Source organism: Solea solea, chromosome 14 (assembly GCF_958295425.1).
Source record: "Solea solea chromosome 14, fSolSol10.1, whole genome shotgun sequence".
NCBI classification, from domain to species: domain Eukaryota; kingdom Metazoa; phylum Chordata; class Actinopteri; order Pleuronectiformes; family Soleidae; genus Solea; species Solea solea.
The window spans coordinates 22,885,469-22,912,682 of record NC_081147.1 but is presented as its reverse complement, the minus strand read 5'-3'; the positions used below and the strand labels follow the sequence as shown (position 1 = coordinate 22,912,682).

The 27,214-nt window shown below is 41.9% G+C and overlaps 1 protein-coding gene across 2 annotated transcripts in view; it reads left to right on the top strand.

Annotated features, from left to right (window-relative positions):
* The window catches only part of slit3 (slit homolog 3 (Drosophila)), a 234,015-nt gene that overhangs the window by 170,331 nt on the left and 36,470 nt on the right, over nt 1-27,214 (top strand). For both annotated transcript variants that reach the window (XM_058649322.1, XM_058649323.1), the window contains 13 exons: nt 943-1,014; nt 3,962-4,125; nt 5,147-5,291; nt 9,090-9,161; nt 9,912-9,983; nt 10,988-11,059; nt 13,570-13,713; nt 13,974-14,137; nt 17,829-17,979; nt 19,970-20,044; nt 21,181-21,324; nt 22,108-22,251; nt 23,926-24,089. In XM_058649322.1, coding sequence (XP_058505305.1) covers nt 943-1,014; nt 3,962-4,125; nt 5,147-5,291; nt 9,090-9,161; nt 9,912-9,983; nt 10,988-11,059; nt 13,570-13,713; nt 13,974-14,137; nt 17,829-17,979; nt 19,970-20,044; nt 21,181-21,324; nt 22,108-22,251; nt 23,926-24,089 — 1,583 coding nt within the window. The remainder of the gene's footprint in view (nt 1-942; nt 1,015-3,961; nt 4,126-5,146; nt 5,292-9,089; nt 9,162-9,911; nt 9,984-10,987; nt 11,060-13,569; nt 13,714-13,973; nt 14,138-17,828; nt 17,980-19,969; nt 20,045-21,180; nt 21,325-22,107; nt 22,252-23,925; nt 24,090-27,214) is intronic.

Below are 27,214 nucleotides of genomic sequence, written 5' to 3'. Positions count from 1 at the left end.
TGCACTACGATCCCCCGCAGACTTCTTAGACGGAATAACCGTCTTTTTTCCTGCTTTCCCTAGATTTTCCCTCTCCTCTCATTTCTGTCTCCATTTCTGTACATGAAAACCACCGGGAATCAATAGTTATAGCGTTATGTTTCTTCAACACAGCACGTGTGTGTGTGTGGACGGTCAACCTTGTTTTTCATTCCACTCCAGGTCGATATTACATATAACAAAGAATGTAGTTTATGTGAGAACTAATAGTCACAGACAGCGATGACCTGCTTATGAGTAAGAATGGAGTGTGAGTGAACATGTATGTGATTGTGTGTGTATACTTGCATTTGTTACCTCTTTAGGGCATTTTCTGGCAAAAACACTGACCTTGTTGGGACCAGTAGTCCAAAACCTGGTCCTGATGAGGCAGCTCCCCGTTAAATGTAAGTCTGCTTGTGAATTGTGAATGGGTTAAGGAATAATGCTTTTTTTAGGGCTGTCCGAATGAATGGGAGTCAATGCCGTGTGTGTGTGTGTGTGTGTGTATTAATGAGTAATGATTTGAAACGTTATGGGATGACTTGGCACACCTTAGATTCACCAGAGCATTTTGCTGCAGTATTGATGATGTTTGAAATATTGTTTTTTTCTGTTTTATATTGACTTGACCATTCCTAATCTGCACCATGCAAAAGCAACAAAGCCCAATCTCTCTCTGACACGACAGTAACACATGTTCCCATACCATATTTCCAAACTATTACAATACTGCTACTACTATAAGTGATATTGTGCAATTAAAAAACCCCTGAAGGGTTGAAACTAACCAGTAATCCATAAGAACACTGAAGCCTGTGTGTTGGATAGAATTTAATCTGACGTGCATTACACCAGATCAATAAGTGGCACCGAGGTTTCATTTTTCATTTCTAACAGTCCTCTCTGTGTTTCTCTGTTCAGCACCCTCAACAACAACAACATCACCCTCATCCCGCTGTCCAGCTTCAACCACATGCCCAAGCTGCGGACACTGTGAGTACGACACACACACACACACACACACACACAGAGAAAAGAGAAGTGTTATCTTACACACATACAAACACACACAGCATGGCAACAGGGTCTGTGTGTGATCATGTAATCACGCCATAACAGGAGACTAACTCTTCTATTGTTTCATGACTGTGAATAATCATGTGGCCATTACCACCCCCCCCCCCCCCCCCCCCCCCACACACACACAGACACACACAGACACACACATACACACACACACACAGTAATGGTAACTTCATCAATACCACAAAAAACCTCTTAGGCTAAAAAGTTAATCTGCTTTGATTCACTAGAAGAAATCTCACTTAATGACGTAACTGATGTGCAACACACACACACACAAACCCAGACAAAATTGTGTTCTCTGATTGATTGGTTGGGGGCCTTTAATTTTTGTGTATCCATCTTTTTTCTTTTCCTTTTTTATGCGTGAAGGGAGATCTTACAGTTGTCTTGACCACGGCACGACATCATCTACCCATAATCCCATGGGATTGTCTGAGAACTACTCTATTGGTTACATTCCTTTTGGCCACACTGGGGTAGAACTCCACTAACCCAGCAGTCATAAAATTGGGATTCCCTCCTCAAAATTGCCATTTTTACAGTGGAGGCACTTGTGTGGTCGTGCATGCCTACTTAACATTCAGACATGGGGATTTCTCAATGCAAAACTCAAGTAAATACAGGAAGAAGAACACGGGAGGATTTTTCTATTCAAATTTTGACCAACGGTGTCCATCTAAAGGCCAGTCACATGGCAGCGCTGTGATATTTCCCTGCACATCGCTGCAGCTTCAGTGGCAGCGTTTTAAAATTGGATTTCAGGCGGCAGCGCAACTTCACAGTTGCCAGGAGATTGAGTGCAGAGTTACCAATATCCAATATCTTTTAATCAGAAGCCCTCGTCCTCTTCTGTTTTCTGTCAACACTGAGTGACTGTCGCCTCTGATTTCCTCGTTCTTCCGCGTCCTCCTTGTCCCCTCTTCAGTGTCTCCCCTTCGCAGTTTCATCTCTCCTCGTACCTCCTTATTGTCTGCATCTTTCTCATGCTAAATTATCCCCCTTTGTCATTCCCCGTCTCTCTCCACTCTCCTCCTCTCTTTCCTCCATCATTATTCGGTGAGATGTCTTCATTCAATTCGTTCTATCACTTCTGAGCTCTCTCTTCCACAATGATCCAGCTGATGTTGTCTCTTCCCCTTCACCTGTCTTCTTCTTTTCTGCCATTTCCCCAAACCCATCTTCTCTCCTTGTCCTCCTTTTATTTTCCATCTGTCCAGTACATCCTCCACTCACTGTCTCTGCTGCTGCCCTCAGATCCCACTATTGACTTTGCTGCTTTGATAAAAATGACTCATTCAATCAAACGTTAGAGATCCTCCTGATTTGATTAGCAGTGAAGTTTGAGAAATCCATGTATATATTTATATATATACAGTATATATATAGATATAGATATACTGTATATAGAGATATTGATATAGATATATACTGTACAGTATAGTCTCTGTTAGATGTCAATCTATATTATATGGACGCCTTTCTCTCTCTCTCTTTCCTGAAGTATCCCTTTTATTCTCTCAGCAGTAATGAAATCGCCTCATGGTGCCTCTTTTTCGGAAACTTGAACCGATGAACAGATTAGAACTCCCACTGCTTGTGTGTTTGTGTAATTCACTGCACTAAAGATGTGCTTGGTAACACTCAGGAGAAAATATCAAACAAAAAAGACTGAGAGAGACTGATACGCCAAACTCCAAACACACACACACACACACACACACACACACACAATTGCATCTAATAGGCACAAAAAAATTCTATCAAAGACTTGCAGCTACACACACTTTCTCCATATCCCCCCCCTGCCTGTTCTATTCTCCCCTCTGTTTTAATCCTACTTGTCAGTAATTAAGGCTGAGCCGGGGGTGGGGCAGGACGTGGATATCTCCAGGCAGGGGTTTGACTATAAACTGGATTTATAATGGGAGAATGGTATTAAAACCCACTGCCCCCGCTGCTAGCATCAATGAGCCCATCTCTGTTCCATAACAGGATTTGTCCTCTGCTTTATTACAAAAGGAGGCCTGTCTTCTGAAAGGCTAGATATCCCGACTGGCATATAATGCGCTGACCAGACACTCTGTTGTTCGTCTACCCTCCTCTTCCTCCTCATCTCACTCTCTCTCACTCTCTCGGGGCGTCAAACCCCAGCCAGTGCATCTCACGCAGAGTCACGGCTCCGACTAAATCACCTGATGCTCCCTGCACAGAATAGCAGCCCATACATTTTTATAAAGGGCTATTTTTTCATCGATAGATAGATAGATAGATAGATAGATAGGTAGATATGTAGATAGATAGATAGATAGTTAGATAGATAGATAGATAGATAGATAGATGTGAGAAAACGTATGTTTTGGTTACTTTTGTGATCTCAGATTTTCAGGAAATGTCATGTCACTCTGAGCCTCTACTGTATGAAGCCCTGATTCGTAATATAATTGGTTGTAGAATTGAATTTTCTTTTTGTGTCCACTTCTCTGCATATCCGTTTCCCTCCTCTCGGTCTCCTCTTCTCTGGCGATCGTCTTCATTCATACCTGTGCTCCCGTCGTCTGCCTCTGTTTCTGTCTCTCTGAATAGGTTGTGATTTAGCCGTATGTGTCCTCTCTCTCTGGAGGGAGTCATATTGTCACAGACCTTGGGGAAATGAGAGCTGAGGATATTACTTTATGTGCTTGTGTGCCAGTCCCCGTGTGTGTGTTTCACTTAAAAAAAACACACAACCTGTTTGAATGCAGACTCAATTACATATGCTCTCAGCATTTCATAATCAAAGCTATCATGTTAATATGTTTTATTTTGCAGCGATAACACGATTGAATTCCCTTCTTGCTCTTGCCTCCTCTCCCAGTCGTCTGCACTCCAACAACCTCCACTGTGACTGTCACCTCTCCTGGCTCTCTGATTGGCTCAGAGCCAGACGGGGCTTGGCTCCCTTCACCCAGTGCATGGCCCCCGCCCACATGAGGGGCCTCAATGTCCCAGATGTGCAGAAGAAGGATTTTGTTTGCAATGGTGAGTTAACATCTGCACCCAGACGCCGTCTATTCAAGTATCGCAGAGCTTCAACTTGGCCCAAAGACTCCTGAAGATCCACCTGAAATGATACTGAAGGCTGATGACATGTACTTTCATGAGAATTAAATAAATTCTCTGCTACTCTGATTGAGAGAGAGAGAGAAAGAGTATACACTCTGTATAATCATTTATAGTTCTTTTAAGGTAAATTCTAAAGGTTCATTCAAAATTTCATGTTTTTTTGTTTGCAATAATCATGATTTAAATTTTTCACCCAAAACAACCCGAGTATTCTGCTATTGTCCCGTCGCTGCTTAGTTGCAGGTGACATCTGTTTGGAAAGTGTCACCCTGGGCCGGTCAAATCTCGTGGCTTCACAACAGGATTTTGTTCCACAGTCTATGAGAGAGAGACAAAAAAACATGTTCACAGTTGAACTCTGCAGACAGCCGTCTCTTTTACATAGAGGTATACAATAAGAAGAATGTAATAAACCTAAAGGCCATTATTGCGAGCACTATTGTTATCTTCTTCAGACAGCTCAGCATTGAGTTTATACCACTGAAAGAATTACAGCTTGTAGAGAGCATAATCAGCTAAAAGGCCAGTGTAAGAGCAGCGGTGTTATCAGCTGCTGATAGTATAGGTAATGTTTATAGGCCTCTGATTCAGCTCTCTGTGCTAATAGAGTGTCAAGCTGCTCCCTCTTTATTAGCCTGTAGCCCTTTCTTCTTTCCTGCCTACCAGCTCCACATCAGACCTCTCTTTCCCTGCTCCATCCTTTAACACCCCTCTAAAACAGTGACATCTTGGGAATCCGCCTCCGGTTCATTCATTCTAAGTGTAAAAGCATTTAGTGAGATTAACTCACTAAGCTTCGAGTCCCTCCAACCATAATGGAAGATTAGTGACATTAGGTGAAAATGAAAGATAAAAATAGACGACAGCATAGAATGTAACATTTTAAGAGAGAATTTACTAGACACTGTGAACAATATCTGTTCTTTGCCGTCTACAGGTCCAGTTCAGACAGAGTCCAGGACGTGTGTACCCCAGGTGGCTGTGTGTCCGCCCAGCTGCAGCTGTAACAACAACATAGTGGATTGTCGTCGCAAAGGACTCACTGAAATACCGGCAAATCTCCCCGAGGGCATCGTGGAGATGTAAGACCACCTTAAACTCAACATTTTTATGCACTCATTTACCCTGTTTGGTGCTGTGTACATCAACTGGATTAATATAATTCATGTTTTTTTCATTTATCATGTACAGAATTTGCACTGGACACTAATTATAATATAGGGAACATTCAGACTCACAGGTCCATAAAGAATAAAATCAAACTTAAAGAAAAATGATACAGTCAATGAAAATAGTAGTTTGGAGCTTCTGTGTTAATTATCTGCAAAATAACTTTTTAAAGTTCATTTACTGTAGCCTGTTCCTTATCTGTATGTAAGGGTTTAGTCAAAAACCTGCCCACAAATGTCCCAGTGCCTCAGTTTTGAGTCCTAACCCTTGTGTTTAAACTACTCTGTGCACTCATGAACTCAAACTTCAGCTCGATTATTGTGAAATGACCCCCCAGCCGACAAAATGCCAGGCATGACGCTGACCAACCAAATCATTGTAGGCAAGTTCACTTTCGCTCCTTACGACATTCAGTACAGGCAGTTATTGTTAAAGCAGGTTCAGCAAATCACTCGCCAGCATGCGTCATCAATTATTTTAATGGTCCTATTATTATTTTAGTTTGATTTGGTAAAGTCATATTTGTGGTCATGGAGTACATCCATGACAACAGCAGTGTGTCTAAGTTGCACGTAAGCAGGGGCTGTTTCAGAGACATGGAGGACATTTGAGGGGGAAAAAACAGCACAAAATGTGAACATGAAATGAATAAATAACGACCTCCTGAGCTAAGACCAAGCTCCTGAATGAAAATAGGAAAGGAACCACATCATTTTAGTGCTAATGCTTTTGTTCTTTGGAGCAATTTTGTGTGCAGGGCCTGCGTTTGTAATGGAACATTGCGGCGTTTGCTACTCGTGCTTGAACACACCGAGTCCTTACTCCGTGTGACCAAGCAGATGATTCACCATGATGAACCAGTGTTCACGTCTCATCCACACTGTAGCGTATGTTCTTGCTCTTACAGACAAATGTTCTCGTCTTACGCTGCACAGAGGGATGAGTTTGATGCCCATATTGATCCCTTCAGCCCTGTTTGAGCAGTCCTCTCTCATGCCATGCTACACCGATGCGGTGTATGCACCTCCCCAGAATAACTAATATAATCACACACGCACACATGCATATGCAGATGCACCAGCTTTGTTTGCAGAAACACAACGCATACTTTGGCACACAAAAAAACATTATGCCTACACACACACACATTCTTGGAGGGTCAGATGCATTTTGATCAAGCCACATGAACCAAAAGAAGTCTTTTGAAGGCAACCACACACACGCACACACACACACACACACAGAGGCGGGGTGGTTTGCATTGGATCCATTATAATAAATGTTGGTACTGCAGCCAGAAACAATAGAGTATAATGGGATGATGTATTGTCAGTCCTCCAAATGGGACAAAGTCATCTTTCTGCATGCTGGTGGCAGGAATCATTGCCAAATGTGTGCGTGTATGTGTGTGTGTGTGTGTGTGTGTGTGTGTGTGTGTGTGTTTGTGCTCCTGCCAAACCCATCTCCTGGTCCTCTTGTTCTTTAATCAGCTCCTCGCCCTATAGATTTTTTTTTTTTTTTTAAATATAGCCCCTAAGTGTCTTTGTACCAACCTTGTTTCACTTCCCCCTGATATAATTTGTAACTTCTTGTGCATGCACATTGTTGCTGTCAATATCTGTACATTCTTGATTTGTTTTGACCCCGTAGCTGAATTAAGATGTTGACAGAAGAGCTGCAAGAGGTACTAGATAGATAGATAGATAGATAGATAGATAGATGGTGAGTTGAAGGCAAAAGCAGGACAGGGGGGGTTCTGAAAAGGAGGATGACGTGGGGGGGGGGGATGGTGGATTAGTTTCCATTTATCATTTTGACAGCTGACCCTGTGGCTGGCCTTGGGACCTCACCACATCCCCTCTTCTGATTTCACCTGTTCCCAAGTTGTTTGCACTTTTCCACTTCTTTGATTTCTCCTTTGTTGCCCTCCTTTTTCACTGCAGTTCTAGGGGGAGTCTGCCACACTTACTGTACATCACACGTTTTTACTGCCCTGCTGCTTCTTAACTTGTCTCCTGTCTTCCAACAACCTCCATTGCTTTCATTTCGATTAAACAATGAGAAAGGAGGAATGGGGGAATGCCTGGTTTTAAATACGAGTGCATTAACTGCTGAATGTTATCTATTCAATCACATTTTATGTTCAGTTAATCAACTAAAACCTGTGACTGTGTCACTGTGACTTTAACAGTGTGCATGTGGATTAAGCCATTGGTTGGAGGCTACATCCATACTTGCATACATACAAATAATTTAAATTCAGATGAGCGTTTTTAACTCAGAAGTCATTTATTCACATCACACCTTAAAACATATCATGTGACCATTCAGCTGCACTGGGCATAAGTGTGTGGCTGTGTAAACAGGAAGTTAAATCTCTCCTCTGCAGTTTTTGTGTAGCTTCAGAGAGTTTTACAAATGAGAAACAAAAACCGTGGAAGATTTATTTTATCAGACTAAGGCAAAGATGAAATTGAATGTAAGTCTTTCAACTGAGCGTTCACAGTCGTGGTTGATATGAATCAACCATGAAGTGAAAACGTGTACCTGACTCATTGTTTCCAAAGGTCTCAAGATACATTTTTGAAATGTCACTGTTTTTTGTTTTCCAAAATGCTAGAGTAGTGTGGATGACATGTGTATCCGTAGCATAATCCATCTGTTTTTGTTAATGAAAACAGAGCGTTTGATGAATGTAGCCTTCCAGTGTCTTTATAAACATATAATTGCCCAACCTCCTGACAACTTAAGCCTCACAAAGTCCCACTAAACAAACATAATGGTCACCAGTTTGTGTCCCGGCATACTTCCACTTGTCCCACTTCACAGTGCATGAGTGTGTTCCCATTAAACAAAAAAACAAAACAAAACTGTGGCAGCGTGCAGAGCAGTTACAGTACGGGAAGGGTGCACTTAAAACTGACACAAAAATGAACGAGTGAACGATGACAGATGTCACTCGCCCTCTTGCCAAACGGGAGGAAGCGACCGTGTGTTTTCTAACTTGTGAAAATGACAGCTGACGAATGAGGACACCTCATCGTCGTCGTGGCAGCCAGTTTCCATGTTGCCAGAAAAAGGGGGCAAAACACAAGAAAGTAAAACATTTATTTTTGAGTAAAATAAGCAAAGCAGATATTTTGCTGGGCGACATGACGCCGTTATTTCTGGTGAGTGCTTAACTCACCCCCTGTTTGATTTGGGATAATGTTAATTCAAACAGTGCACTGGCCATCATCAACAACATACACGTGTGCGCTGGCTGTGCTTTTCCACACCCAGTCGTCTAATTCACACATTGAGAGGGCAGGTGCTGGGGAAACCCATTACGACTTGAGCTGCAGAACCCATGTGAACGTTCCACACGCAGTGACCTTCTCTGGTTGCTGCTGCAGGGCACTGACAGACCTGCAGGAATAATGTGTCGACGTTAACCATGTTTTTTTTTAACTTTCTGTGTACATGGCGGTTGAGATAAACGGGACTTTACGATCACCAATGATTTTTTTCTTGTGTCCCCATCCTCGGTGTAATTAAAGTGAATTTAAAGAAAGTGCTTTAATCATACCGACTGGTAACCATTATACTCAGATTTTCCAATTGTATGTTAGAGGAGAGAATTCTTCTAATTACATTTTTTAGATAAAAATTGAAAGGGTTCGACTAACATGCTATTCTTTCTCGCCCCCCCTCTCTATCTCTCTGTCCAGTCGTTTGGAGCAGAACTTGATTAAAAGTGTCCCAGCAGGAGCCTTTACTGCCTACAAGAAGCTGAAGAGGATGTGAGTATGTCTAGATTTACCTGCAAACACACATGCACGCACACTGCATGTACGGTACTTCCATTCATTTAGATAAGCTGAACAAAGGATTATGCCCCACCTTAACCATAACTGAACTACAATTCAAATCTTAGCCCTCAGCTTAACCAGTCTGCCTCTTTAGGACTAGGTTCTAGTCCCCATGAGGACTACTGGTCCTGACAAGGTCAGAAAAGAGGTAACAAATACAAGTACACACACACTCACAGACATGCATACATTAAAGCGTGTCATTATTCAAAAATGACAAATACCTGAAAATGCCAGACTGTGCAAATCTGTCATTTTCACACACACACACACACACACACAGGAAGCTTAACCTCGAAAAATGTTGAATAATATATCGTACATTGGTGGAAGTGACTGACATGAACTGCACTTAACATGCCACTGCTTCCAATCCTCTCCCTCTTCCGCTTCACTTTTTTGTCTCACCCTGTCCATCACTCTCTCTCTCTCTCTCTCTCTCTCTCTATCTCTCTATCACACACATCCTGCTCCTCTTACATATTTTATTTCTTTTTTAGATCCGTCTCCTTGTCTTGACCTCTGCTGATGTATTCTCTCGTGATCATTTGTCAGTCACTTCTTGGACATTCACGCAGGATGAACCCCCATTATTGCATATTAAAGTAATGCACTTATCATCTGCTCTCCCCTCTCTCCTCCTCCTCCTCCTTCTGCTTCTTCTTCTTCTTCTTCCCTCAGTGACTTGAGTAAGAACCAGATCTCTGACATAGCAGCTGATGCTTTCAGTGGCCTGCGCTCGCTCACATCATTGTAAGTATGACACAAACACATACATGTGCACATACCCTGGTAAAGAGAAGAAAATAGATGTGTGTGTATGTGTACATGTCTCAGTATGTCTGTGTGTGTGTGTGTGTGTGTATGTAGATGTGGGTTTGTGTGTCTGGGGTGATAATAACATGAAGGACAGTTTAATTTGACTCAATCTGGAGCATGAAAATGAGACAGACAGTCAGACAAGAAGGGGCAGACAAGGTGAACTCTCCTCTGTATTAAGCCTGAACACACACACACACACACACGTGGACGTGCACACACGAGCACATACAGTCACGTCAGGTGAACGGGGGGATGTCACTGATGTCTTGCAGCTGAGGCGTAAGGTAACAAAGTCATACATTGAATTACGAGGTTGCAACTGGAAGCAAATCTCAAATATCATTTCAGTTTTCTGACAGTCAAATGAGATGAACGTCTGAAACAGTGGCAAGAGATTGCGATGGATGCACGGCGTTTTTTTGCCGGAAATGTTTCTTGACACTGAGATTATGAAGTTTTCCCAGCCTGATTTTGGGAATTTAATTTAGTAGATTTGTGTCTTTGGTTAGAGAAGGAAACAAAAGAAGTTGCTGTCAGCAGAAACCGCTTCACAAGAAAGACGTCCTGACAACAAAATAAAGTCACCTTATTTTCTTATCCGTGTGATTTATATGCAAATGCATAGGCAAAAACCACTCCCTACAATGTGAACATGAAAACAAAAGCACTCTGAATCTTATTCAGTGTAATTTTGGTCAGTTTATATTGTTGTGTCTCTTCTATGGCGTCATAAAAACTGCCAAAGTCATGAGGGAAAAGTGTACGGGAACACTTGCAGACCACTGTCCTTCCCTAGTGTCTGATAACATCCAGAATAATGCCAGTAAGGATTTTGACTTGATCGAATAGCCAGCTTTAGACAACATAAGTCCATTTGTGTAAGCTAAGCCTTGTAAACGCAATAACCTCTGTACCTTTTTTGACTGTCCTTCCAGGGTGCTCTATGGCAACAAGATCACCGAGTTGCCCAAGGGATTGTTTGATGGACTGGTTTCCCTGCAGCTGCTGTGAGTACTCGGGGCCGCCCTGTTGCCGAGTGTGTATACCTGTGTGCACGAGTGTAGCCCATGGTGAAAGCAATGAAGTGCATTATTGACCAAGGGGAAAGAACAAGACACTCAAACAAACAAGAAAAATGGGTCTGCAGAACAATTTTCTGCACATCCTCAGCTTCTTTAAGGAAATGGTTTGACTCTTGTTGGTCATTTATTGAAAAAGTGGCTTTAATTGAAGGTGAGAGCCCGTACCTTAATCTATAAAAACTTGTCTTACTTATTTAATGTATCCGGGAAAACGGAAAAGTGTACAGTGTTTTCTAAGTTTTATAATTTTGCAGCTAGTTTAAGCATTCAAAGACTGTTACCTCCAAACCCTGTTTACAGCTCAGACTGAGTTATAGATCCATATTAGTTTATTATATGGCGGTCAGTTTGTGAAGAAAAGAGCATCAGGCATTTCTTCTTAGCACCAAGTCTCAGTAATTAACATGATAACATGGTAGTGCAGTGGCAGGTACTGTAGAGTCCCTTCTTCATGCATTAACCCTCCATCCACAAAGAGGTTTTTCTTAAATGACCAACATGAACCTACACAGTGTACTGTGGTAAAACCTGTCATCCCCCCACGGCTGCTCTACTATTTAGTGTCTTCACGGAGGAAAAACTATTCAATTTCAGTGGGCACAGATTCAAACTGCAGCTGTGGCTCCAGCATACAGTAAAAAATGGTATGGTATGTGGCATATGGTCCCCTAAAAATGCCGCAGTCCACTGCAGGAACTGCTAATGTTCTGGGCTCCTTCCATCGTAAAGGGAAGCGGAGCGAAGAAAACGAGGATGAGTGAATGTAACCCACAAACACCTTTTTTACAGGCTGAGGTGGATCATTGGGATGCATGGTGCATAGTCACACACGGGGGGTGGGGGGACGGATGGGGGTGAATATGGACGGATATATAGTTAGATGGATGGAATTGTAAATAAAAAAAGAGAGTGTTCCATCATTAACACGTTGTAGCTCCCTGTCCCTCAGACTCTGTCATGGTGTTGCACTTCTAAATTGATAATCAATGACCTTAGTACTAAATGACTAGTTAATATACTAGTTTATATATAGAGAGAGAGATTGAAAGTTGGAGAGAGTAGATGAAAACTGCTTCTCCTTGACCTTGCTGAGGTGTGTGATTGTGACTATTACAAAGCACAGCAGTGTGGCTTGTTTATAGCATAATACAGTCTTTTATAATTCAGAGTATGCACGTTATTGTATATATATGAATTTGACCTTGAAAGTGCTTGAAAAGTCCTCGAACTTGACATTTTGAGAGAGAGAGAGAGAGGGAGAGAGGGAGCGGCGTGTGTGAACCCCGTTTGAAGGAAAAACCTCCAGAAAACGTGAACGACAGCTGTTTCCCAGATAGCGTTAATTCTTTTTTCTGCGGCGTAATAATTAGGATTTATACCAGATTAGGTTTTGCCGGTGAATCAAGCACCGTGTCAACGTTCCACGACAAAGATTTGTTTATTGCTTTATATAGCCACCACTACGCTGTTTGTATTGTCTGCACGGCTTTGTTTTACTGCTGCAGTTTCAAGTAATTAGTTCCCCCTGTGAGCTGCCTAATAAGGCGTGGATATGTCGCAGAGCAGCATGTGTGTGTGTGTGTATCTGCTCACGACTGTGTTTCTGTGCAGTGTCGCCGAGTTGAGCTGGTGTAGCAGCTCGTTAGTATGACTTAGGTGATTACGCTGAGCTGCTGTACCAAAACCGTTAGTCAGTTGTCAAACAGAGATAAGAGGCAGAAGAAAGTGAGTGGAAAAGACAAAGAAACCAAAAAGAAATGAAAGAAAATGGAAAAAAAAAGTGTGAAAATAAAAGAGGAGTACAGGGGAAAGCTGTCAGTGGAGATGTATTAGTTAATGAGTGCAGGTATGAAAAAATGGAGGAAAGGGCGGAGGCATCACCCTTCCTGTCATTTACCTAATCCCTCAATCACATTTCTCATTTCCGTATCTCCCCCTCTCTGCCATTTTGACTGTCAGCCACTTCCACTTAAATGTATATCTGTGTCACGACAAATTAAATTTTCACCTGTCTCACTCCATTATTTCTTGTATCCCAGCCCTTTTTCGCCTGTCTCTCTCTCTCCTCTCCCTCGCCATCAAAATAAGATATTACCCCTGCCGCCCGTAACCGTCCTGCTCCAAATGAGAGGGAGTGAAAATGTACAAAACCACAATATTTAGATTTATGGATCAAAACAAATGTATAATCATGAATGTATAGAGTAGGAAGGAGAGCACTATAGTAAGAGATAAGGAACAAAATAGAGAGACTTAAAAAAAAAGACAGTCTGTTGTTTTGCAGTGGCGCTGCATCTGATAAAGATAAATTATCTCATTATTTGCATATGTGTTTATCTTTGCTTTGTGTTGTGCGCCGAGATAATGAAGCCCAATAAGTGGAGACAGGTGCAGAAGAAGTAACACAGTATACTCTGGGTATCTCTTTCTTTCAGGCTTCTGAATGCCAACAAAATTAATTGTTTGCGAGTCAACACCTTCCAAGACCTACAGAACCTCAACCTGCTTTCACTCTATGACAACAAGCTGCAAACTATCAGCAAAGGACTGTTCGCCCCTCTGCGCTCCATCAAGACTCTGTGAGTATATAGACTTTAGAAGCAGCTGTCAGTGAAACGCCCCCTGGTGGCTGTTGTTGTACTTTTGGGTTGGCTCTATTCTAAAAACATAAATGATTCTGCATTTATCAGCTGTGAGAAGCATTTCTACGTAAACATGACACCCGAGACAACGCTGTCGTTACCTTGCAACCCTCTTCTTTACTTGTACCCATGACAAACCCGTCTCCCTCTCCCTCTCTCCTCTCTAACCCCCCCCCCCCCCCCTCCCCCTCTTTCAGACACCTTGCTCAGAATCCATTTATGTGTGACTGTCACCTGAAGTGGCTGGCTGACTACCTGTTTGACAATCCCATCGAGACCAGTGGCGCGCGCTGCAGCCACCCCAGGAGGCTGGCAAACAAACGAATTAGCCAGGTTAAAGGCAAGAAGTTCAGGTGCACAGGTAAGGCATGCGTTCACAGCCAGTACAGAACACACACACACACACACTTACAGGACATCAGAAAACACCCAGGGACACAAATCAGGTGAAAGGCAACAAATGTATTTAAAAATGTGTATAAAAACTCTTATTAGTGTTTTCTTTCATTCATTTGCCAATTCAGTAAACAAAACAATATTAACACATCGCACTGTTGCTGTGGCGTCTTCTTACATTTTTTTTTAAATACTCTTTGTATTTCGTGACTTTCTTTTCTTTCTTTTTTTAAATCCCTCTTGCAATTATTTTACAAACTATTTGAATTGTATTAAAACACTAGAATAAATTGTTGATTCACAGAGCGGCTCAGCTCGGGGACAAAGCTCAGTAATCACTTCAGCCTCATAGTGAATGTGCTTGTGCTGAGAAAAGACGATCAGAATGTCAAAATCAGGAGGAGCCAACAGTCGTGACAATGAGCAACAAAGGTGTCGTGTTTTATTACAAATGTGCTCTGTAAATATTGTATCTGAAAAAGCTCAAAAAAAGCAAAAATGGTGCCACCGTCTAAACTGAGCACACTATTGTTAACATAATCAATACGTTTAAACAGCTTAACTGGCTTTTATCCAGAGTGCTTTGCCGTAACATGAGCACATTCACACACTCAGGCTACACTTTTGGCTACATTTTGAAATGGCATCTTCTGAAAATCTAGCAGTGTATCACCTGACCGTTCAGGTACAGCAGACACGTGTGTTCCAGTGTAAACAGAAAGTGGATTCTCCCCTTTGCAGTTCTCAGAATGCACCACTAAAAAGTTAGAATAAAAACTGATGCTATGAGACTAACAAAGAGGTCTTTTTCCAGCTAATAGTGGAGTTCTGGCTGATCATAGGAGCCAGAACTCCAGAAAGTAAACGTGGGTAAATTTTTTTCAAACGTCTCCCATCCAGACTAAAATGCAACCCAGGAGTTTTCAAAAGTAAATAAAGCCAGTAGCATTTTTAAACGTCTGCATTTCCATGTCTCAGAAATGTTGGTGTAGTGTGGAAAGAAGAAAACAGATTACAGTGAATGTCGCCTCAGTTAGACGCAAACCCACCTAAAGCTGGTTCTGGCTGTGCTCCTTGCTTCAGCCCCTCCTCTCTGCAGCCCATGCCTCTCCCTGCATCTCCTCTTCCTCTATGGAGCTATGTGAACAGTGTTGCTATTGGTGGACCGTACTCTAGCTCCGCCTCCCTCCTTGTGTGGATCTGCGGCTATATCTGTTGTCTCTCCCATCTTGTATGGAAACGCTGAGCCCTGACTGATTGGTGCGGCTTTCTGTTGCCCCGCCTTCCTCCTGTGTGGACCCGCATTCTGACTGGTTTCGTGCCGTTGTCTCTTGTGCTTGATCTAACCATGTGGCCCCGCCTACTGTGACATCACATGGTTCCGTCAAGCGCCAGGGACCGCCGAGCACACACCCAACCTGCCTCTCCCAATCAATCACACTTCTTGGAGCAAAACTCGGGGGCTTCTCTCTTCTGTTGCATTCATGTGTAGGTCCTTTGATACATGTTGGTGTTGCTGCGTTGAAATAAATGAGCCGTGCGCAGAAAGTGAGACGTCGAAATCCTGTGTCACCCAGTGAGTAATACTTAAAGATTCAGTAGGCTGGATACATTTGGCATTATTGATCATTAATCAATTATAATCTACAAGTAAACTCAGTGATCTGAGAGAGAACCGGAGTTTCGAACCTCCCCTATTGGCTGGTCTGCCCTTAGGTGGAAGGATTGTTACTCTAGCGTCGGTAACGGCTGCCTACACTGCAAAAAGTAGGAAAGAGTATAAAAGAGTGTCTGGCAATAAATGTATTTAAAATTATTTTCAGACTTTCAGAGATAGAGAAATTGCCTCCAGTCATCATCATCATGTTGTGGATGAAAAACTCAAACAGTAGTCCTGCCTACTGCAGCTTTAACTAGTGGTTAAGGTGAATCATTGGTGCCCTGTGGAGTTTTTCACAATTGCGTGTATTATAATAAATGTGTTCTATACAGGGGCCACGCGGTTGGGTTCCTTTCTGCATGGAGTTTGCATGTTCTCCCCGTGTGTGTGGGTTTTCTCGGGGTTCTCCGGTTTCCTCTCGCAGTCCAAAAACACACAATATGGGGATTAGGTCAAATTGGACACTCTAAATTGACCGTGAGTGTGAGAGTGGTGGTTGTTTGTCCCTATATGTGGCCCTATGTCAGCTGAGATTGGCACCAGTGCCCCCTGTGACCCTCATGTGGAGGATAAAGCGGTAGATGGATGGATGGTGTTCTATAAATTCACTTCCTTACAAACGGATTTAGTGCCTTGTTCCCATCACATTCTTTTCTAGCTCGCATTTCTTTTCATTAACTTTACCAACAATATTTTTTAATGGAGGAATGGAAATGAAACCAGCAGCAGGGATGTGGATGTATAATAATATAATAATAATGTGCATGCACAATGTAAAAACAACAGTGACCCACACATAAAATTCAATCTGGCTCATAGCTGTATACTTGCCATCATAAACTCCACAGGGTGCCCCCTTTAATGACTCACAAGGACCAACACAACCTTGACTGCTCAACTCATAGCATAAATTTAAACTCTACGCTGATTTTTTTTCAAGAGAAACGTTTTTCGACCTTGTGTTATTTGCTTTGGAACATGTTTTTTTGTTTTGTTTTTTAATAGAGTTTTAAAGATATAAAGAGAAATGCTTGGTAAACCTTTCTCCACTGTTTGCATGGCTGATTCACCCGCCCCTGTGCACACCGCTTTTACCCTTTTCTGCTCCAACTTGACAAAGACATATGAACTTAAAAACTCCTCAAACATCACCATCCCCATACCTGCATTTTTCTTTTCCTCTCCCCTTGCCAACAAGGTTTGCAGCAGCCCATCCATGTAAAAATATCCATCTACTCATCTCATCCCATAAGGGACATCGTTGGATGAGCAGTGATCATATCAAATGGTTCAAATCAAGGTTGCTCAGTGACCAATCTCAGTAGTATTCTGAGTTCAGAGAGTGAGAGAGACAGTGGATGAATGAATGAACAGGAAGCGTGTGTCGTCTTGAGTGAAAAACTGTAGAGGGGGGAAAAAATAAAGCCAGCGATGTGAGAAATAAAAAGAGCGTATGTATGTGGTGCTGCATGATGTAAACCAGGTCTTTTCCACTGGCTCCAGACGTCAATAATATCCATGCACATTATATCTAAATCACAGTAGAGGTCTCTGGCTCACTGGGTTAAACCAAAACATCCGGGGTCAAACCGCTTTTATCTGTGAGATGATTCCATAAAACCGCCTGGATTTGTGTTTGTTCCTTTTATTTACAGTGGTAGCTGTGCAAAATGATGTCCTATGTGAACATGTCCTATGGAAAACCACACACATGCACATGTATATCTCGCAAATGACTCGGTGGTTAATCATTGTGTGTTCTACAACCTGTGGCAGCAGTTTAGGCAGCCTGTAAGAATCTTTAGATTAGATTTTAACATTTTAAGTCTAACAATAACAGCTTACAGTACGTCTTGTGTGTCTTTTCTCTTTCTGCTACTCCTCTGTTGACTTTATTTTCTCGGCCTCTTTTCTACCTGCTGTCTCCCCCACCCCCCTCCCCCCCTCGGTTTCTCCTTTTATCCTCCTCCTCCTCCTCTCATTCTCTCCCATGCAGGTCAGGAAGACTATCGTAGCCGCCTGAGTGGCGAGTGTTTCCAGGACCTGGTGTGTCCAGAGAAATGTCGATGTGAAGGCACCGTCGTCGACTGCTCCAACCTGAAATTGGCCCGTATACCTCCACACATCCCTGAACACACGACAGACCTGTAAGTTTGCTGCTTTCCTTCCACGTTTTTTACATACGCGTGTGTTCGCACATACATTTAGTGCAGACGTGCACAAATGCAACGCACACACGTACAGTATGTGCACGTATAAGCATGCAATGCCTGTCACCTTGTTGCCTTGTCGTGCCAATCTTCATTTTTAGCTCCCGGACCAAAATGCCTCCCAACAGTCTTTTCCACGTCCCTCTTAGTCCCAAAAGAGCCATCACTGTGTCTGGTAAAGAGCCTCACACGAAGAAAACCGGCTCGTCCCGCCGATCAATCATTACACTGCTGAAAAATGAAATAGGGAGTAAAAAAATCTGAGTGTGAGGAGTGTTACAACAAGTCAGAATCAGAAAAGCACAGCATCAAATGTCAGAAATCCACTGCAATGTGATTTCAGTATTCAAAATACACAGAAACAACTGTGCTCAGAAAGTTACGACTCAAGAAAGAAGCAAGTCCCATTTACTTTCTGCACCTGGCCCTTGATAGAATATTCAATAAGCTAATATTTCCACACAGGAAATGGGAATCTAGCTAGAAGCAAAGTTTTTGCTCAATAATTCTGACTCATGAGCATCTCTAAAATGTAGGTGAAGGTTGTAGAGCTCCCGTCAGTGCTGTTACCGGGGTAATAAGAAAGTAAAGCAGCAGAATACAAAAAAAATAAATTAAAAAAACCCACTGCAGCAGATGCATAATGTTTGCCCCAGAATTAATTATGGAGGTTAGTTGTATAATGGTGAAGTCAACCATGGGTGCCACTAATAATGTTAGTATTACACAGACCATTAGCTCCTAATTCTTCTGTCTCTTTGTTTTTTGGTTCTGTTTCTGTCCATGAACACTTGTTTCCTCCACTCTACCTTCCTTTTCTCTCAGTCTCTTCCTAGGGTGCTTCACACCAAAATGATCAACTTTGTCCTCCATGGTTGGTCAGAGGACACATCAACGTTTCTAATATTTTTGACACCGGCGCTCTCTTTCTGTTTCTCCTGCCTTTCTTTCCTCACAGAACACAACATACTGTACCACTGAACTGCACAAAATCACACACGCACACACAGGCTGACAGTTGTGCCCTGTAACCTGCTTTATCAGGGGAAATCAGTTGAGGTTATGGCCGAGGTGAAGGCTTATATATGTTTCTAGCTCTCTTTCACTCTCCTGTCTGTCATTCTGTCGTTTTGTGTGATTCTTTCCACAAGCTATAAAAATCCTTGACATCAGCCTTGATTGTCTTCAATAAGCATGTTAGAATCCGTCGAAAGAGACCGACATATATATGTATATATATATATATACATATATATATATATATATATATATATATATGTATATATACATATATGTGCCCTCAGTAAAAATGATTGAGTGGGCAGTGATTGATATTCTAAAAACACAAATGTTAAGAGATTACAGATGTTTTTATTCAAATTATGCAAGGGCAAAACAGCAGTAACGGTATTATAATGCACCGCAGATCTACTTAGGACATTGTGATGTGTTGTTTTAATTTTGCTGTCATCCAGATTAATCCATCTTTAAGCTTCTTCAGTCACTCACTGGAGTGCATCCCCCCTCCAGCTGAACTTCAAACTTCCTCTGCCCAGTTTCTTTTACTCTATGTATGCACCAAACACACACACACACACACACACACACACACACACACACGAAGAGCATCCTTTTAGCTACAGCATTTTAGTACAAATTACCTCAATAAAGCAGATGTCTAGCATTCTATCTCTCAAACTGTTTTCTCCTGGCTTAGGGCATTCTAAGTATTGATGATCACATAGCAAAGATTTCTCTTCTCTTCTCTTCACCTTCATGCGGTCATGCCTCCCTGACTTGCTGCATCTTTGTGTGTCTGTGTGTGCCTGTGTGTGTGTGTCTGTGTTAATGTGTCTGTTCACTTTAAGCACTTGGGTTCATGAAAGAATAAATGTCTAACCGGTTCCCTCTATCTTTCTCTCGGCAGGCGGTTAAACGACAATGAGATTGCCATCCTGGACACTGCAGGGACGTTTAAGAAGCTGCCTAACTTGAAGAAGATGTACGTGTGGATCTACGTCTGTCTGTCTCTCTGTCTGTCTGTCCGTCTGTCTGTCTGTGACGACATGCATTGGACTGGGAAACGGGGATGTTTTTGTCTTGCGACTGAAATAATAACAGATTAAGAACAGATGGGGGATAGTTAACAGACATTTAAGGAACATGTGAATAGCAAGGAAAAAATAATGGAGGTAATGGAAGGTGAGACAGAGAGAGGGCAGTTCATGGATAAAGGGGGGAGGAGGGGGGTGGAACGACAAGCCAGGGAATGGAAGTGACACACAGGAAGAGAGAGAAAAAGACAGATGGAGAGGAAAGGGGATGGGTTAAGTTTAGAGCTAAGATTTGAATTGTGGTGAAGTTGATTTTAGGGAATGCTTTATTAGGCTGTCCACACGAATGGAAGTCAATGCAGAGAAGTGTGTGTGTGTGTGTGTGCATGCATGTCTTCGTGCGTGCATGCATGTGTCAGTGTGAGATAGAGAAGGACAGAGCAGAGAGCACCAGTTGATTTATTGGAGAGGAAATTGCTAACCATCTAGCAGTGTCACTGACAATATAGATTCGCCAGCACTCATTTCCATTTTCTTTCTCTCTGTTCCTTTCCTCCGTTTTTCACCTCCTCTCCTCTCCTCTCCTCTCCTTTCCTTACCCTGTACCCGTCCATCTGCTCAGCTCCTCAGGTTTGTCTGCAAACATATTTGTTCATATTGGCTGTGCACGTTTTCCTCCTCTCTCCTCTTTCCTCTCTTCCTCCACTTAAACTGAAAGCTACAGTAGTTGTGATAGCATCGTCTCAAGTCATTGTCTCTTTGGCCAAACGCTCTTTTCATTTTCATTTCCCTTATTGAGATAGCAATCTTTTTTGTTTTCTCTCGTCTGTGACCACTTGACTCATTTGTGAGCATGAATGCATGTTCTCATGCATCTGTGTGTGTGTGTGTGTGTTTGCTTTGATTATTGAAAGCTGTTGTCAGTGTATCTATTATACAAGACAAAGACATTAAGATGTAAGAGAGAACAGTTAACATTTGGGACAGAGACTAATGACTGCAATTAAAGTGAAAATATTGTGTATGTGCTACTATGTGGCTCAGGTTGCTAATGAAATCCGTCATCTCTTTGTCCGTATCGCAGCAACCTGAGCAATAACAAGTTGCGGGACATCCGCGAGGGCGTGTTTGACGGAGCCGGTGGAGTTCTGGAGCTGCTCCTCACAGGAAACAAGCTAACCGGACTGCAGGGACGCATGTTCAGAGGCCTCACTGGCCTCAAGACTCTGTAAGTGTTGAAGGGAAAAAGCTTTTATCGTGCGCTGTCTTTACTTTTCCGTCCCAAACTAAAAAAGAAAGGAGCAGGTCGGTCTCCTCCCTCAACCTGAAGTAAAAGATAATGACACCATAACTTGGACACCCACCAAAAATAGGCTTGCGTCCAATTAGAAGGTTACAGGATAGTGTGCACACAATCCAGAGCTAATGTCGTCTGTGTTTGCGCAGTAATGACTCGCTAATGCTATCGCGTATATATCTATACAGACTAATGACCCTCTAATGGCATCATGGCTGTCTCTGTATTATGTTAAGAGGCTCCCTGCTCCAGTAATAGCCTCGCTAACTAGGTTAGCCTGTCCCAGATATTGCTAATGCTAACTAACTCAGTTAGCCTGGTCCCACATGAGTGAATGTCAAAAGCTAATGTCATATTCCAGAGTCTGTTGTATTTGTCTTATGGGGACTGGTTTGAATTTACCCCCTGCCTCCTCTTTTATCTTTTGTCCATGTCATTATGGGATTTGTTCTTTCATCCGCTTTGTCTCTTTTTATCCATCCAAATTATGTAAATGCTGTACTTTATATTCAGCTTTGATGCACTAATGTATACAATAAGACTGTCCCTCAAGTGAAAGACAAAAAAAAATAAGCGGTGTGATCTATTCCGGGTTCCTGAGTGGGGATTTAGGAGTCCGTGCGTTAAAATGGGACATTTTAGCTGCAACCTCTAAATTGTGCCATCAAATATAGCAACAGTTTACTTTTTAATGGCTGATATTTGTGTTTGCAGAATGCTGAGGAGCAACCAGGTTAGCTGCATTGACAACAATACGTTCACGGGCCTGAGCTCGGTGCGTCTGCTCTCGCTGTACGACAACAGGATCTCCAGCATCGCCCCAGGAGCCTTCTCCACCCTGCACTCCCTTTCCACCATGTGAGTCACATCGTTTTCAAAGTTTTGTCATGTTTATTTCAGCTCCATTATTTTTTTATCGCTCTGTTATGTGCGTCCCAATTTATTTTCTTCGGAGCGAACCAATTTATCCGCCTGCTTAAAGGGAACACACGCTAATTTTTGAGATAATTGTTGAAGTCTTTGTAGAAAAGCACAGAAACAACTGCCATGAAATCACGTCTTTAACCTAGAGAATGAGAGTCAAGATTTGTTTTTTTATTTCTTAATTTTTATACCACCTAGATGTAAAGACCAATTTTTTTTTTTGATATTTAAGATATGTATCAGGTCTGTAAAACATCACATATTGATTTTATTTTCCTTTCTATGAACAAAGACATGGCAGGTAAAAAAAGAAAAAGGTTTTCTCAAATCCCATTTGCCCTCTCTGTCTTTTCTTCATGCCTCCTTCCCTTCTTCTGCCGTCTGTTGTTGCTCTCTGTTCTGCAATGTACCCGTCACCTTTGATTCAAGCTTCTTCTCTGGTCTTTTGGGACGAAGGGTGAAAGATAAAGAAAGGGGGAAATGGGGACGTGAGAGTTGGAGGATGGAGGAGCTACATTCATGCTCATTTGTCACTATGTTTTTTTCTCACTATTAGTATTTCACTGGCTTTGTATGCAAAACCTGCCTTCTATGAGAAAGACCTTTCATTTTATATTTTCACGTCAACATACTGTCTTCATTCCCTTATCTTTCCTCTGTTGTTTCTCTCATTTTTCGCTCTCTTGCTCCTAAAATGTATAATATCTGTGTTCACTTCAGTGCATTGTTTCCCAATAGAGTTAGTCCATTTAATTAAAAGATTAACGCACTAAAAGGAAGGAAGGGATTTAGCTTAGGTCTGGTAGCCACGCAGCGAGGTCAATTCATTACAAGGAAATGAGGAAAATAACTCGACCCCTTTTGTAAAAGCACACCATTAAATATTTTCACACAATCGGAGACATTGGGGTTTTTAGGTTCAGCTGTAGACGTGGTGTAAGGCGGCGTTGCACTTGCACGTCAGTTTGCAGGCACTTGATCATTAAAGACAAACATGTTCCTTTCTATACACCTTGATGTGCCAGAAAAGGTAAAGATGTCTGAGGAAATCTCGCTGCAACCTTTACCGCTAATGTTGATGCTGTTTCACTACATTCAGTTCAAATGAGGTTCAGCATGAATAGCACATGAGGCGTTTTCTAAAAGCAACAGGAATGTGATGAGAGTTGATCAAAAATGAATAAAGTGGACACATGACCTTTTCTCTTGTTCCCCCTCTTTCATGGTTTCTCTCTCCTTTTGTCACTCCCCGGCTCTTTTACTTAACAAAGTGAATAACAATATCTGATAACCTTTTCTCTTTGCCTCTCTTTTGTTCTCTTTCTCTACATTTTTTCTCTCCTCTTTGTCTTCAATGTAAACGTATTCTTGCTCTATTTTTTTATTAATGCCCCCAAAACAACAGCAGCTGCTTCTTCTTTTTGTTGTTGTCAGTGTTGATGTATTACTTTATAAGCCTCAGAATGTTCTACCTGTGAATCTCTAGTGAGTGTGGTTTGTAAGGGAATAAAAAAAAGGGAAATTTTCATGATAAATTGATATTTTCATGTCCGCTTGTGTAAGTTTGCATTGACACTGTTTTATTCAATTATTCCCCCTCTCTCTTAGTAACCTCCTGTCCAATCCCTATGTGTGCGACTGTCACTTGTCCTGGCTGGGTCAGTGGCTGAAGAAGACCAGAGTGGTCAGTGGAAACCCTCGCTGTCAGAAACCTGCTTTCTTAAAGGAGATACCCATTCAGGACGTGGCTACGCCGGACTTTACTTGTGGTGGTGAGCCTTTCATTTCATCATTGATATGTTTTTCCAGAAGAACAATTTGAGAAAAAATAAATGGTAATGGTAATTTTACTAGATAATGTTACCAGGTCCTCCTCACTGCGAGTCCCATACGTATTTGAAATTATACTGGAGTGTCAGGGAAGCAGAACCTGCGACAGCCTGAACCTTGAAACAGATGATGCGTCAGTGAGCGGCCATGTGTCCTTCACAGATAAGAGCTTGAGTCAAGTGATTGAAAGGTAAATTAAATGTCTTTGCCTCATGTTTACTTTCAATAACTGAAGGCATTCTCAGAGACGGTTGAGAGGACATTACTTATGTTATGTTTGGTGGTAAAACCAAATGTACAGAAACTCAGATTTCACTTTTTAAAGTTTAAAGGCTTAGTGGCAGAAAGTGAATATACTACACATAAGTAAGTTTGTGTGAGTGTATAATTGCTTTGAAATAAGAACTATTGTTTTTTTTTATATGTACTGTAGGCACCAAGCCTACAGTGAAAACAAAGAAGCGTAACATCCTCCATAGAGAGTTGAGTCTGCAGTGACTAATTCTTATACACTGCACCTTTTAAAGTCACTCACAGAACATAAAGCGAAGTCCTACGTTGCTGGTAAAGCTTATAGTCCTTGGATTTCCTCCAGCAGAGCAGCATCAGGTGGTGAGAAAAAGGTCGACAGATCGTTCTTATTATACACTGTAGCTACGTAGACATTACATAATGTTGGGGCCTAAGGATAACCGCTGATTTTTTACATCTGGTACTTCAGCTATTTTGGTTTGTAATCGACTGAAGTGGACGTATCTACCATTTAGCCTCTTGTTTTGTTTTTTTTGTAACAATCCTTCCAGATATATTATTGCAGGAACTTCCATTATTGCATGTCTTATGTCAGCAGACACACACACACACACACATGTTCAGCTGGGTATTGTGAGGACAGAATGATTAGTGACCACTGGCAAACAGCAGCCTCTGATGACATCAGCTTGTGGTTTCCTCAGTGACGTTGCTGTTACCACGACGATGCCTGCCTATAGCTACTTAGGCCGTCGGCTTGGCGACCCAAAATTTGACAGCATAAGCAAAGTGTGGTCTGGCTCTCCCGCCTAATACATCTTTCTCTTTCTTTTACCCGTTTTCTGTCTTTATGGATTTACACTTCTTTTGGCTCTCGCTCTCTCTCGCTCTCTTGCCACCTCCCTCCGTTTTTCTCTTTCTTTCCCTCCTCTCTGCCCGGAGTTTCTTTGAATTTGTTGCACTTTTCTAATTTCCTGTAGCTATGCTGCAACCATTTACTGAAAATGAGTTTGGAAAGTAGTTAGCTGGGTTGGCTCAAGCGAGGGAACTCTGAGATTTTATCAGATCTCAATATTGTATCTTGTGCACATGTGTGCAAACACATAAACGTCTATCTTCACACTCGGCTGCACAAACGTAAATGTGTACACTTAGATGTCCGTTTTTAACTCGCGCTAAACCCAACTCCAATTTAAATAATCATTATACAGCACACAGAGTTGTCATTTTCTGGGGAGAAAAATATGGAACTATCATACAGATCTAAATGAGGGGAAATCTCTTCTGACTTTAATTTGATATTGTTTGTTTTATCTCAGAGAGCTTTGCTTTGACAGCTCATCAGGTCACAGTATAGTTGACAGTATACAAACTAACTAACAGCAAAAGCACAGAAATACACACATCCAGCCGAGGACCCCATGTCCAGACTATTTATAGTTGAGTAAAATGGCTGTTAAGTTGTCCAGAGGCCGCCGGGGGAGAGGTAAAGTTAATTGAATTTGTGAAAAGATATTTAGCGAACATTTAGATGTTAGTTCAATTAAAACTGTTGAGTGAGTCGGCTCACGGCTATACAGTGCGTCGTCCCCGTGGATTCGCTCCCTACACACATCCGATAAGAAGTAGGCATGTACACTTTCTCACATCGCTCCACTCTCAGGCACCTAAGCTCCCATTTAGTCGACGTTTAGACATTAGCGCAATTAGAAAACTGCAAAGCGGATGGGCAAAATGGCCATAGGACAGAAGGCGATGGCTATTGAACAAACTAAATGTACAGCACGCTGAGCCTGTGAATGCTCAGCTTATACATACACATGTCACTGCGGCACATGGCAGCACTGAGGCGTTAAAAAAGTAGACTATTATGAACTTTCATAATCATAAACTTGGCCATTTCCTTTGTCATTCTTCTTTCTCTCCACGCATTCCAACTCAAATTGCAGTTGTGTTATTATTGGCGCAGTGTCCACTGTTCATTATCCCTCATTATGGCTTTAACTCAACATGTTTTACATGTGGGACAACAGCTCAGCTGCTAGATTAAAGCTGTGTGTTGTCTGTCAGTAAAGAAAACTGAAGCAGTTTTTAAGCCAAGAACAACACTCTGGTCTCTGATCCTTCTTATCTCAAAGTCTTGATTAAAATCACTTTATTGTTTTTAGTTTTTTGTCTCACCATGTGCTCGTGTGCACGTGGAAAGGCTCACAGTACGATCCAAAGTATGAATTTAAACATGAAAAGAAGCAGGGTAACCCTCAACAATTATTGTTTTTTTTCCCAAGATAAATTTGATGTATTTTTTTTTTTTTACTTCGAGGGTTGAAAGAAAAACGTAATCATTTGAACCCTTGTGTTTTTTTTTAAACGGATTTACGTCTTGGTGTTACACAACAAGCGCACTGACAGATGATGACTGCAGGATGTTGCAGCTTTCATTTTCTGTATTTACACTCGTTTTCAGAGATGTGACAGACCATTGTATTAACATCTGCTCAGTATTTATCCAGCCTCATCTTGGTATTAACCTACTGTGACCCGCCTGCAGGTCCTGAGCCAGATGTTGAAACACAAGTGCAGCTGACTTTAACAGCCTCTGTAGTCATTTGGTAGGAATTACACAAGTGTAAAAAAGTGCTGAGTTTGGAGGAATTCACTTTCAGTTTTTAATGTCTATCTATTCCTTTAAATCTTTCCCTCTCCGTTACCATTGTTTCTGTCCTATTTATCTGTTGCTCCTTTTCTCTCATCTCTGTAATCTCTGTCCAGTTTTATATGTATCTGTCCTTGTCTTTATCCCTCTCTTCCTTCA